Genomic DNA, 14,467 nt, shown 5'->3' on the forward strand with positions numbered 1-14,467 from the left:
TGTCTGTCATAGTTGACGTGTACCTATGATGAAAATTACAGGCCTCTCATCTTTTTAAGTGGGAGAACTTGCACAATTGGTGGCTGACTAAATACTTTTTTCCCCCACTGTATACAAAAGTAGGTTCTTCATATTTACATGGCTGTGTAATTATGAAAACGTCCATATAGGGATAAGATAGGACCTAGTAATAAATGTCTAGATTGAACATAATGTCCATCCTTACTGATGAACATTCTGTCTCTACTGTACAATGCTGAGGGTAATTCTGTACAATATACAACAATATACATTAACACAATATAGAATTGTGATCATACATGGCCATGCTAGTCCCTACAGAAGAACATACATTGCTGAAGGCCAAGTAGATTTTGTACACTACAATAAACTCCAATAGAACATTGTGATCATACACTGTCCAGGGAGCCCAACAGAGAATGATTTCTGCTCACCACTGTATCTGATGATTCTGTCTGTGGAGTCTCCCTCTCCGAAGCGTGTGATGGGGGTGAGTCGGACCAGGTAGGCCTCAGGCTTGATGAGCTCCGTCAGGTTGTGGGTGATCAGCTCTCCCTTGGCGATCGCTCCCTCCATGGGGATCTCCTGCTCCCACCACCTCGACTGGCCCGTCTAGACAACACATAGGAATTTCATTGGAAAAATCATTATTTTACATTTTTACATTTTAGTCATTTAGCAGACGCTCTTATCCAGAGCGACTTACATTTACATTTTAGTCATTTAGCAGACGCTCTTATCCAGAGCGACTTACAGTTAGTGAGTGCATACATAATTTTTTTATTTTTCATACCCCCAGTGGGAATCGAACCCACAACCCTGGCGTTGCAAACGCCATGCTCTACATCCCTGCCGACCATTCCCTCCCCTACCCTGGACAACGCTGGGCCAATTGTGCGCCGCCCCATGGGTCTCCCGCTCGCGGCCGGCTACGACAGAGCCTGGATGTTAGTGAGTTAGTGAGTGCATACATTATAATCAATTCCAATACTTTTTTTACAAGTGCACATAGGCCAAACTCGCCACATTATAATACATTCCTACTGGTCCCCTTTCTGAACTCAAGGTCAAAGAAAACATCATTGAAATCCAAACTAATAGAATACATTTGGCCATCACATACTGAATGGATTCCGTATTTTGCAAGGAAGGGTAACCATCACTACACTCTCCATATCCCTTGGTTATATGATCTTCGTCCCATCTACCATAAAGTTAGCCGACTAAACAATGTCCTGTGTAATTGTGTGCTATTCTTTGGGTGCTGAAATCCGTCGTTTTTTATAAAAACGCCAGCGCTCCAGTCCGCCCACACTAGTCGCCGCTCAACTCCATCGTAAATCGTGGAGTTGAGTTTAGTCGGCTACCATGAAGTCAGATCAAATCTCTGATTTAACCATATACCGTACCAGTCAAAAGTTTGAACACACCTCCTCATTCAAGGGTTTTTCTATATTTGTACTATTTTCTACATTGTAGAATAATAGTGAAGACATCAAAACTATGAAATAACACATATGGAATCATGTAGTAACCAAAAAAGTGTTAAATAAATCAAAATATATTTTATATTTGAGATTCTTCAAATAACCACCCTTTGCCTTGATGACAGCTTTGCAAACTCTTGGCATTCTCTCAACCAGCTTCACCTGGAATGCTTTTCCAACAGTCTTGAAGGAGTTCCCACATATACTGAGCACTTGTTGGCTGCTTTTCCTTCACTCTGCGGTCCGACTCATCCCAAACCATCTCAATTGGGTTGAGGTCGGGGGATTGTGGAGGCCAGGTCATCTGATGCAGCACTCAATCACTCTCCTTCTTGGTAAAATAGCCCTTACACAGCCTGGAGGTGTGTTGGGTCATTGTCCTGTTGAAAAACAAATGACAGTCCCACTAAGTCCAAACCAGATGGGTTGGCGTATCACTGCAGAATGCTGTGGTACCCATGCTGGTTAAGTGTGCCTTAAATTCTTTAAATTAATCACAGACAGTGTCACCAGCAAAGCACCCCCACACCATAACACCTCCTCCTCCATGCTTTACGGTGGGAAATACACATGCAGAGATCATCCATTCACCCACACCACGTCTCACAAAGCCACGGCGGTTGGAACCAAAAATCTCAAATTTGGACTCCAGACCAAAGGACAAATTTCCACCGGTCAAATGTCCAATGCTCGTGTTTCTTGGCCCAAGCAAGTCTCTTCTTCTTATTGGTGTCCTTTAGTAGTGGTTTCTTTGCAGCAATTCGACCATGAAGGCCTGATTCACCCAGTCTCCTCTGAACAGTTGATGTTGAAATGTGTCTGTTACTTGAGCTCTGTGAAGCATTTATTTGGCCTGCAATTTCTGAGGCTGGTAAATCTAATGAACTTATCCTCTGCAGCAGAGGTAACGCTGGGTCTTCTATTCCTGTGGCGGTCCTCATGAGAGCCAGTTTCATCATAGCGCTTGATGGTTTTTGCGACTGCACTTGAAGAAACGTTCAAAGTTCTTGAAATGTTCCATGTTGACTTCATGTCTTAAAGTAATGATGGACTGTTGTTTTTCTTTGCTTATTTGAGCTGTTCTTGCCATAATATGGATTTGGTCTTTTACCAAATAGGGCTATCTTCTGTATACTCCCCCTACCTTGTCACAACACAACAGATTGGCTCAAACGCATTAAGGAGGAAAGAAATTCCACAAATTAACTTTTAAGAAGGCAGACCTGTTCATTAAAATGCATTCCAGGTGACTTCTCATGAAATTGGTTGAGAGAATGTCAAGAGTGTGCAAAGCTGTCATCAAGGCAAAGGGTGGCTATTTCAAGAATCTCAAATAAAATAAATATTTTGATTTGTTTAACACTTTTTTGGTTACTACATGATTCCATATGTGTTATTTCATAGTTTTGATGTCTTCACTATTATTCTACAATGTAAAAAATAGTAAAAATAAAGAAAAACACTTGAATGAGTAGGTGTGTCCAAACTTTTGACTGGTAGCGTACATTAAAACCAGTAGATAGTGATAGCATTGACGTCATCCACGTATTCCTATGGAAAACTCCCGATGGCGCTTGAAGCCGGAAGTATTTGAATTTGAAGCGCGTGCCATATTGCTGAATGGGGCTGAAAGGCACCAGAGAGGAAGAGAGAGGAAGAGAGAGGCCCAACACGGCGGAAAATCTGTCTGTTTTTTCATTGTTTTGCTCCCACCATGCAAGGAGTTTTGTATGGAGGTCAATGAGAGTGTTGAATTTGGTCAACAAAAAAATGAATGGCTTGTTTGATACGTGAGGTTTATTTGATTTAATAAAAATGTCGGAATGCTTAAGTTGTTACGAGTGTACTGATATAAGTAGGATATGTGACATCCTGGCAACTTTGAGAAAAAAACTCTTTATATCAGAGTTGTCTCGAGATGGATATGCATATTTATGTTATGAGGCTAGTAGCATAGCATCTCTCTCCATTGAATACAGGCGGTTGACGTCAACAACCCTCGAATATTCAAAAAAGGATTACAATAATGAGATGTATCCACCAATCCAAAGAAAGGATAGGCGGGAGCTAGACAGCTTGCCGTGTCACTTTGTGGACAATGACTCCCATTGTTAGGGCGGAGAGACAGGTATCTTGTCAGTATATCCATAATCTTTGACAGCACCTAAAAAATCCCTAATGATCATGGTGAAAGTGGCCATAACTCACAAAGGATGTACTGTTGTTTTCATCCTGCCTGAGAGAGTAAACTATGGATTCTCCTATTAGCCTGCTGGCCCGTGATTGGTCTGTGTCAGCACATGGTCCTGTGTGATGACAAATGTAGCAGTCATAATGGATCACTATTTAATTAAATATCTCGATTTGTAGCAAACTTTAAAATAATTCACCGTGGGGATCGAACTTGATCATAATAAACTAATTTTTAAACCCAAAACGGCCGTCAATTATATACTGAACAAAAATATAAATGCAACAATTTCAATAATTTTACTGTGTTACAGTTCATATAAGGAAACCAGTCACTTGAAATAAATGAATTAGGCCCTAATCTATGGATTTCACATGACTGGGCAGGGGCACAGCCATGGGTGGGCCGGGCTCCCAAGTGCCCTCCCAGGCCCACCCATGGCTGTGCCCCTGCTCAGTCATGTGAAATATATAGATTTTACCCACAAACAGAAATACTACTCAGCACCCCCCTCCCCCCTCAGACGATCCCCGCAGGTGAAGAAGCTGGATGTGGAGGTCCTGGGCTGGCGTGGTTACACATGGTCTGCAGTTGTGAGGCCGGTTAGACGTACTGCCAAATTCTTTAAAATGACGTTGGCGGTGGCTTATGGTAGAGAAATTAACATTAAATTCTCTGGCAACAGCTGTGGTGGACATTCCTGCAGTCAGCATGCCAATTGCATGCTCCCTCAAAACTTGTGGCAAATCTGTGGTATTTTGTTGTGTGACAAAACGGCACATTTTAGAGTGGCCATTTATTGTCGCCAGCACAAGGTGCACCTGTGTAATGATCATGCAGTTTAATCAGCTTCTTATTTCAGCAACTTGCCTGGTAAAATAAGGGTAAAATAAACTTTTGTTATTTATAAATTATTGATATGGCACACCTGTCAGGTGGATGGATTATCTTGGCAAAGGTGAAATGCTCCCTAACAGGGATGTAAACACATTTGTGCACAACATTTGAGAGAAATAAGCTTTTTGTGCTCTGATATTTTATTTCAGCTCACGAAACATGGGACCAACACTTCACGTTGCGTTTATATTTTTGTTCAGTATATATTTTTTGGCCGTTCTGGTGATCGTAATTTAGATAGGCTTTCTAGGGCAGAGCAGGGTTTTTGGCACCACTAGGTTGCTACGCAGTAGCCGACCAGCAGAGCTCGTGACTTCACGCCCCAGACCGGACACTGGGGGCCTGGATTGAACAGCCTTTTCCAATAAGTTGAGACAAGGGGTGCATCTCAATTGTATTTCCTTGATTCCTCGTGTCCTCTTTGCCTCAATCAAGGAAATACAATTGAGATTCACCCAAGCTTGCACTCACTTAGCTGTATGCTAGTTTGCCCTCACTTAGCTGTATGGTAGTTTACCCTCACTTAGCTGTATGCTAGTTTACCCTCACTTAGCTGTATGCTAGTTTACCCTCACTTAGCTGTATGCTAGTTTGCTCTCACTTAGCTGTATGGTCGTTTGCCCTCACTTAGCTGTATGCTAGTTTGCCCTCACTTAGCTGTATGCTAGTTTGCTCTCACTTAGCTGTATGGTCGTTTGCCCTCACTTAGCTGTATGCTAGTTTGCCCTCACTTAGCTGTATGGTCGTTTGCCCTCACTTAGCTGTATGGTCGTTTACCCTCACTTAGCTGTATGCTAGTTTGTGTGATTCTGGAGTGATGACAAGTGAAAGGAAAGGAAAGGGGGATATCTAGTCAGTTGTACAACTAAATGCATTCAACTGAAATGTGTCTTCTGCATTTAGCCCAACCCCTCTAAATCGGAGAGGTGCGGGGGGGGCAGCCTTAAATTAACATCCACGTCATCAGCGCCCGGGGAACAGTGGGTTAACTGCCTTGCTCAGGGGCAGAACTATACGATTTTTACGTTGTCAGCTCGGGGATTCGATCCAGCAACCTTTCGGTTACTGGCCCTACGCTCCTACCCGCCAGAAGGCAACCCCTTGAGAGACTGGGGCTACGTCCTGATTATCTGCTATTCTCCCTAAGTGTGCACTTGGACACATCCAATCCAATATTTTTTAATTCGTGACTGGATGTGTACATTTAGGGAGAAGGTTGGAGAACCAGGAGGCAGCCTGTGAGTCCTCACAAGGCCTCTGTTTCCCTCCTTTGTACACCCCCATCCAGCCCAGGTTTACAATGTCTCAGAGTAGTGAATCACCGCATGGTGAGGGGTTATATATTTTACACTAAGCACCAACGTCCTCCAGAACGGCTGCCTCTGTTGTCGGGGAACACGTCTTCGACTTTATGGAAGACTTTACTAGCCCATCAGCCTGACTGACAGTTGTAAGTGGCATCGTGCTGTTTCTTTGAGCGGTTGTAAACTGTGGTTATTAACAGATAGATTTACTTCATTGGGCTGGAAGGAAGTTAACTGAATTTAATGCCGGACAGTGTCCACTTCAATTTATGGCACTTTTTCTTGTCTTTCATATTTTGTTGTTATAGTGACAGACAGGTTAAATTAGAGGGTGGGACAGAGGTAGAGGAGTGCAGACAGAAAAGACAGGACTGGGGATCAAATCCCCGCCTACAAGGCGTCATGGGTAGTCCAGAGTCGGCAGTCGCTAGACCAGACCAATGCTGTATGACCAGACCAATGCTGTATGGCCAGACCAATGCTGTATGACCAGACCAATGCTGTATGACCAGACTAATGCTGTATGACCAGACCAATGCTGTATGACCAGACCAATGCTGTATGACCAGACCAATGCTGTATGACCAGACCAATGCTGTATGACCAGACCAATGCTGTATGGCCAGACCAATGCTGTATGACCAGACCAATGCTGTATGACCAGACCAATGCTGTATGACCAGACTAATGCTGTATGACCAGACCAATGCTGTATGACCAGACCAATGCTGTATGACCAGACCAATGCTGTATGGCCAGACCAATGCTGTATGACCAGACCAATGCTGTATGACCAGACCAATGCTGTATGACCACACTCTGCCATACTCTGTTGTACAGTACTGTCTATCACTACGACTTTTCATATCTGTCTTTGTACAGTACTGTCTATCACTACGACTTTTCATATCTGTCTTTGTACAGTACTGTCTATCACTACGACTTTTCATATCTGTCTTTGTACAGTACTGTCTATCACTACGACTTTTCATATCTGTCTTTGTACAGTACTGTCTATCAGTACGACTTTTCATTTCGGTCTTTGTACAGTACTGTCTATCACTACGACTTTTCATTTCCGTCTTTGTACAGTCCTGTCTATCACTACGACTTTTCATATCTGTCTTTGTACAGTACTGTCTATCACTACGACTTTTCATTTCCGTCTTTGTACAGTACTGTCTATCACTACGACTTTTCATATCTGTCTTTGTACAGTACTGTCTATCACTACGACTTTTCATATCTGTCTTTGTACAGTACTGTCTATCAGTACGACTTTTCATTTCGGTCTTTGTACAGTACTGTCTATCACTACGACTTTTCATATCTGTCTTTGTACAGTACTGTCTATCACTACGACTTTTCATATCTGTCTTTGTACAGTACTGTCTATCACTACGACTTTTCATATCTGTCTTTGTACAGTCCTGTCTATCACTACGACTTTTCATATCTGTCTTTGTACAGTACTGTCTATCACTACGACTTTTCATTTCTGTCTTCCTTACAAATAAAACAGCCTGCCAATAAATCTATTGTGAAACTTCATAATTAATTGAATCCTTCATTGTGACCTACTGTTTTCGATGAATCACAAATGACACCTTCTCAACATAATGAATAGTATTTTGGGAAGACAAACAAAGACATTAACAAATGCATTTGAATACAACAAGCACACACACACACACACACACACACACACACACACACACACACACACACTACAGCTGCAATGACAATAGACTATTACTGCAGGAAATCTGTTAATGAATAGGTGACAATTATGAAATTGTCAAACATGCTGAAGAGCAGACACCTAATTGGAGCTGTGGTGTCACCGTGCTGGAAGCATTGAGATGAGATAAGATGCTTTAGTGCTTTGAATTTCCCGATTAACTGCTCACATGCAGAGCAAACAAGTTGCAGACAGAGACATGCATCTTCCAATCAAATATTAAAGGAATAATTTAAAGCGTGTATATTCTAATGTAAATATTAAAGGAATAATTTAAAGCGTGTATGTTTTAATATAAATATTAAAGGAATAATTTAAAGCGTGTATATTTTAATATAAATATTAAAGGAATAATTTAAAGCATGTATATTTTAATATAAATATTAAAGGAATAATTTAAAGCGTGTATGTTTTAATATAAATATTAAAGGAATAATTTAAAGCGTGTATATTTTAATGTAAATATTAAAGGAATAATTTAAAGCGTATATATTTTAATATAAATATTAAAGGAATAATTTAAAGCGTGTATATTTTTATATAAATATTAAAGGAATAATTTAAAGCGTGTATATTTTAATATAAATATTAAAGGAATAATTTAAAGTGTGTATATTTTAATATAAATATTAAAGGAATAATTTAAAGCGTGTATATTTTAATATAAATATTAAAGGAATAATTTAAAGCGTGTATATTTTAATATAAAAACCTTCGCTCTCTTAGTTCCCTTGTTGGTTTCTTAGTCACATGATTAATCTAGAACCAGCTAAGCATGTCAAATTAAACTCACCCCACATAACTTCCTCGGTCTTCAGGTACTTAGAAAGATAAACACCAGCGCACTAGTCAAAAGAGATTAGCCTCAAAATATAACAATAGGCTGAATATGAGTACAATACAATATCTAGCTTTTAGTGAAGCCCCAATGTTTTGAAGTATAAAGCAATGGACTGTACTGTTGCCTTGCTTCCAGGTTTATTGTATTAGAGACAGTTGAGGACAAACACTACAAATGAACACAAAACAACTATGTTGTATCTCACTGATGCAAAAAATAATCGACTGTCCTGCTGTTCACATCATCATTAGTACATCTCAGTTCTATGAATTGTACATAAAAGGTCAAACGAACCGTGAACGGCTCAAAAATAAAATAATTTCCGTTTTCATTCTTTATTGAACATCTGTATTCATATCCCGTCACTCAAAATGATGAAGAGTGACTATTTTTCAATGCATCACCAGCAATAACTCATAACACCATCTCGATTAATTGTCTTTCCATGCCCGGAGATGCAACAACACTTTGTCTATGTGGCCAACCCCCCGAGCAATGTTGTGCGGCTAATCACTGTTGATCTTGGCTACAACAATTGGCACGCTCGCCATTTTCCCAGGGTGCCAAGGCCCACGTTGACTCGTGTGACAGCTGACTGAGTCACAGTGGGCCTGGCAGCCGACAAATAGAAGATGACTGGTCAAAGCCAGAATTCAACAAATGGAGAGTGGAACTGGTGGGAAGTGAGCAGGGGGACCTGTGAGGCCCACAGTGTTCTCATCTGCAACTTTTCTCTCCTGCAGCTCCCCGCTACCCCGCTAATCATGTCTACATCTTCCACACATCCAATTGCGTGGCTATTGCCACGGCTAGCTTACTAATTTCAAGTCTGCAGTTCTTAGCAGGACATTATTTTTTCTTGCCTGTTCTTCTATCCACATGGAGTTTGAGCCGTAGAGAGATATACAGTACAATACTACAGTGTGTGTCATAATACTGTTTATACGGTTTCGGCATGGAACCAAGGCTGGAATGTTAGAGATAAAGGATAGACTTGTATGATCATTATGAGAGGATAACCAGACATTTTAAGGGGTCATACAGTACATGCTTGTCACAAGTTTTATAACACATTATAACTACATCACAATACATTATTCCTACAGGCATGTAAAGGGATACCAATTATGCTTACATACAGTTGAAGTCAGAAGTTTACATACACCTTAGCCAAATACATTTAACGTTTTTCACAATTCCTGACATTTAATCCTAGTAAAAATGCCCTGTCTTAGGTCAGTTAGGATCACCACTTTATTTTAAGAATGTGAAATGTCAGAATAATAGTAGAGAGAATGATTTATTTAAGCTTTTATTAATTTCATCACATTTCCAGTGGGTCAGAAGTTTACATACACTCAATTAGTATTTGGTAGCATTGCCTTTAAATTGTTTAACTGCCTCCTTGCTCGCACACGCCTTTTCAGTTCTGCCAACACATTTTCTATAGGATTGAGGTCAGGGCTTTGTGATGGCCACTCCAATACATTTACATCATTTAGCAGACGCTCTTATCCAGAGTGACTTACAAATTGGTGCATTGAACTTATGATAGCCAGTGGGACAACCACTTTTTTTATTTATGGGGGGTGGGTGAAGAAGGATTACTTTATACTATTCCAGGTAGGGTTTCAAGTGTCTCCGGGAAGGTGGTCAGTGACTCCGCTGTCCTGGCGTCGTGGGGGAGCTAGTTCCACCATTGGGGTGCCAGAGCAGCAAATAGCTTTTACTGGGCTGAGCGGGAACTGTGCTTCCGTAGAGGTAGGGGGGCTAGCAGGCCAGAGGTGGATGAACGTAGTGCTCTCGTTTGGGTGTAGGGTCTGATCAGAGCCTGAAGGTAAGGAGGTGCCGTTCCCCTCACAGCTCCGTAGGCAAGCACCATGGTCTTGTAGTAGATGCGAGCCTCAACTGGAAGCCAGTGGAGTGTGTGGAGGAGCGGGTGACATGAGAGAACTTGGGAAGGTTGAACACCAGACGGGCTGCAGCGTTCTGGATAAGTTGAAGGGGTTTAATGGCACAAGCAGGGAGCCCAGCCAACAGCGAGTTGCAGATATCCAGACGGGAGATGACAAGTGCCTGGATTAGGACCTGTGCCGCTTTCTGTGTAAGGTAGGGTCACCGCTTTGATGTCAGCAGAGAACAACAGGGTATTGTCCAGGGTCACGCCAAGGTTCTTTGCACTCTGGGAGGAGGACACAATGGAGTTGTCAACCGTGATGGCGAGATCATGGAGCGGGCAGTCCTTCCCCGGGAGGAAGAGCAGCTCCGTCTTGCCGAGGTTCAGCTTGATGTCACATGATCTCAGCATAATACCTTGACTTTGTTGTCCTTAAGCCATTTTGACACAACTTTGGAAGTATGCTTGGGGTCATTGTCCATTTGGAAGACCCATTTGCGACCAAGCTTTAACTTCCTGACTGATGTCTTGAGATGTTGCTTCAATGTATCCACATAATTTTCCTTCCTCATCATGCCATCTATTTTGTAAAGTGCACCAATCCCTCCTGCAGCAAAGCACCCCCACAGCATGATGCTGCCACCCCCGTGCTTCACGGTTGGGATGGTGTTCTTAGGCTTGCAAGCGACCCCCTTTTTCCTCCAAACATAACGATGGTCCTTATGTCCAAAAAGTTCTATTTTTGTTTCATCAGACCAGAGGACATTTCTCCAAAAAGTATGATTTTTGTCCCCATGTGCAGTTGCAAACCGTAGTCTGGCTTTTTTTATGGCGGTTTTGGAGCAGTGGCTTCTTCCTTGCTGAGTGGCCTTTCAGGTTATGTCGATATAGGACTCGTTTTACTGTGGATATAGATACTTTTGTACCGGTTTCCTCCAGCATCTTCACAAGGTCCTTTGCTGTTGTACTGGGATTGATTTGCACTTTTCGCACCAAAGTATGTTCATCTCTAGGAGACAGAACGCGTCTCCTTCCTGAGCGGTATGACGGCTGCGTGGTCCCATGGCATTTATACTTGCGTAATATTGTTTGTACAGATGAACGTGGTACATTCAGGCGTTTGGAAATTGCTCCCAAGGATGAACCAGACTTGTGGAGGTCTTGGCTGATTTATTTTGATTTTCCCATGATGTCAAGCAAAGAGGCACTGCGTTTGAAGGTAGGCCTTGAAATACATCCACAGGTACACCTCCAATTGACTCAAATGATGTCAATTAGCCTATCAGAAGTTTCTAAAGCCATGACATCATTTTCTGGACTTTTCCAAGCTGTTTAAAGGCACAGTCAACTTAGTGTATGTAAACTTCTGACCCACTGGAATTGTGATACAGTGAATTATAAGTGAAATAATCTGTCTGTAAACAATTGTTGGAAAAATTACTTGTGTCATGCACAAAGTAGATGTCCTAACCGACTTGCCAAAACTATAGTTTGTTAACAAGAAATTTGTGGAGTGGTTGAAAAACTAGTTTTAATGACTCCAACCTAAGTGTATGTAAACTTCTGACTTCAACTGTATACGCATAGGCCTGTGTCACTCAAGAGGCAAAACTCATGTGCAGTGTACAGTGAGGGAAAAAATTATTTAATCCCCTGCTGATTTTGTACGTTTGCCCACTGACAAAGAAATGATCAGTCTATAATTTGAATGGTAGGTTTATTTGAACAGTGAGAGACAGAATAACAACAAAAAAATCCAGAAAAACGCATGTCAAAAATGTTATAAATTGATTTGCATTTTAATGAGGGAACTAAGTATTTGACCCCCTCTCAATCAGAAAGATTTCTGGCTCCCAGGTGTCTTTTATACAGGTAACGATTAAAGGGAGTACTCCTAATCTCAGCTTGTTACCTGTATAAAAGACACCTGTCCACAGAAGCAATCAATCAATCAGATTCCAAACTCTCCACCATGGCCAAGACCAAAGAGCTCTCCAAGGATGTCAGGGACAAGATTGTAGACCTACACAAGGCTGGAATGGGCTACAAGACCATCGCCAAGCAGCTTGGTGAGAAGGTGACAACAGTTGGTGCAATTATTTGCAAATGGAAGAAACACAAAATAACTGTCAATCTCCCTCGGCCTGGGGCTCCATGCAAGATCTCACCTCATGGAGTTGCAATGATCATGAGAACGGTGAGGAATCAGCCCAGAACTACACGGGAGGATCTTGTCAATGATCTCAAGGCAGCTGGGACCATAGTCACCAAGAAAACAATTGGTAACACACTACGCCGTGAAGGACTGAAATCCTGCAGCGCCCGCAAGGTCCCCCTGCTCAAGAAAGCACATATACAGGGCCGTCTGAAGTTTGCCAATGAACATCTGAATGATTCAGAGGAGAACTGGGTGAAAGTGTTGTGGTCAGATGAGACCAAAATCGAGCTCTTTGGCATCAACTCAACTCTTTGTGTTTGGAGGAGGAGGAATGCTGAAGGACAACTTCACTGCATCAAAGGGACGATGGACGGGGCCATGTACCGTCAAATCTTGGGTGAGAACCTCCTACCCTCAGCCAGGGCATTGAAAATGGGTCGTGGATGGGTATACCAGCATGACAATGACCTAAAACACAGGAGTCGCTCAAGAAGAAGCACATTAAGGTCCTGGAGTGGCCTAGCCAGTCTCCAGACCTTAATCCCATAGAACATTTGTGGAGGGAGCTGAAGGTTCGAGTTGCCAAACGTCAGCCTCGAAACCTTAATGACTTGGAGAAGATCTGCAAAGAGGAGTGGAGCAAAATCCCTCCTGAGATGTGTGCAAACCTGGTGGCCAACTACAAGAAACGTCTGACCTCTGTGATTGCCAACAAGGGTTTTGCCATCAAGTACTAAGTCATGTTTTGCAGAGGGGTCAAATACTTATTTCCCTCATTAAAATGCTAATCAATTTATAACATTTTTGACGTGCGTTTTTCTGGATTTTTTTGTTGTTATTCTGTCTCTCACTGTTCAAATAAACCTACCATTAAAATTATAGACTGATCATTTCTTTGTCAGTGGGCAAACGTACAAAATCAGCAGGGGATCAAATCCTTTTTTCCCTCACTGTAAATGGCATTAGCATGTACTTTACTAATGCCCCTAATATTCCAAAAGTGCACTACACTGCTCTTCCGCCCCAGTTTAGGTCCCATGTCGCTGAGATGTTAGGAAGTTATCAGCTCAGTCTGCCGTTCAAACACTTCACCCCCAGAGGGGAAAAGGGACCGTCGCCCTCGTCTGAGACTTGACTTTTAACACATCCTCGAACATGAGCACGGCCCTCTGCATCCTCCTTCCTCCAGCTTCCTCCTGCTTCCTCCTCCTTCCTCCTGCTTCCTCCTGCCTCCTCCTACCCCTCCTGTCTCCTCCTGCCTCCTACCCCTCCTGTCTCCTCCTGCCTCCTCCTGCTTCCTCCAGCTTCCTCCTGCCTCCTACCCCTCCTGGCTCCTCCTGCCTCCTACCCCTCCTGTCTCCTCCTGCCTCCTACCCCTCCTGTGTCTCCTGCCTCCTACCCCTCCTGTCTCCTCCTGCCTCCTACCCTTTCTGTCTCCTCCTGCCTCCTACCCCTCCTGTCTCCTCCTGCCTCCTACCCCTCCTGTCTCCTCCTGCCTCCTAGCCCTCCTGTCTCCTCCTGCCTCCTACCCCTCCTGTCTCCTCCTGCCTCCTACCCCTCCTGTCTCCTCCTGCCTCCTACCCCTCCTGTCTCCTCCTGCCTCCTACCCCTCCTGTCTCCTCCTGCCTCCTACCCCTCCTGTATCCTCCTGCCTCCTACCCCTCCTGTCTCCTCCTGCCTCCTACCCCTCCTGTCTCCTCCTGCCTCCTACCCCTCCTGTCTCCTCCTGCCTCCTGTCTCCTCCTGCCTCCTACCCCTCCTGTCTCCTCCTGCCTCCTACCACTCCTGTCTCCTCCTGCCTCCTACAGCCTCCTGATGCCTCTTCCAACCTCTTCCAACCTCCTCCATTTTCCCCCTGCTTCCAACAGCATCCTCCTACCTCCTCATGCCTCTTCCTGCCTCCTCCTGCCTCCTCTTACCCCACCAGCCT

General features: G+C 43.1%; 1 protein-coding gene across 1 annotated transcript in view; it reads right to left on the reverse strand.

Annotated features, from left to right (window-relative positions):
* Nucleotides 1-14,467, reverse strand: part of LOC311145963 (MAM domain-containing glycosylphosphatidylinositol anchor protein 2-like) — a gene marked incomplete at its 3' end in the record, with an annotated part of 191,280 nt that overhangs the window by 25,325 nt on the left and 151,488 nt on the right. Inside the window, exon 11 of the mRNA XM_084182369.1 lies at nucleotides 456-633. Coding sequence (XP_084038495.1) covers nucleotides 456-633 — 178 coding nt within the window. The remainder of the gene's footprint in view (nucleotides 1-455; nucleotides 634-14,467) is intronic.

This window comes from Coregonus lavaretus, assembly GCF_964263955.1.
Source record: "Coregonus lavaretus genome assembly, chromosome: 18".
NCBI lineage: Eukaryota > Metazoa > Chordata > Actinopteri > Salmoniformes > Salmonidae > Coregonus > Coregonus lavaretus.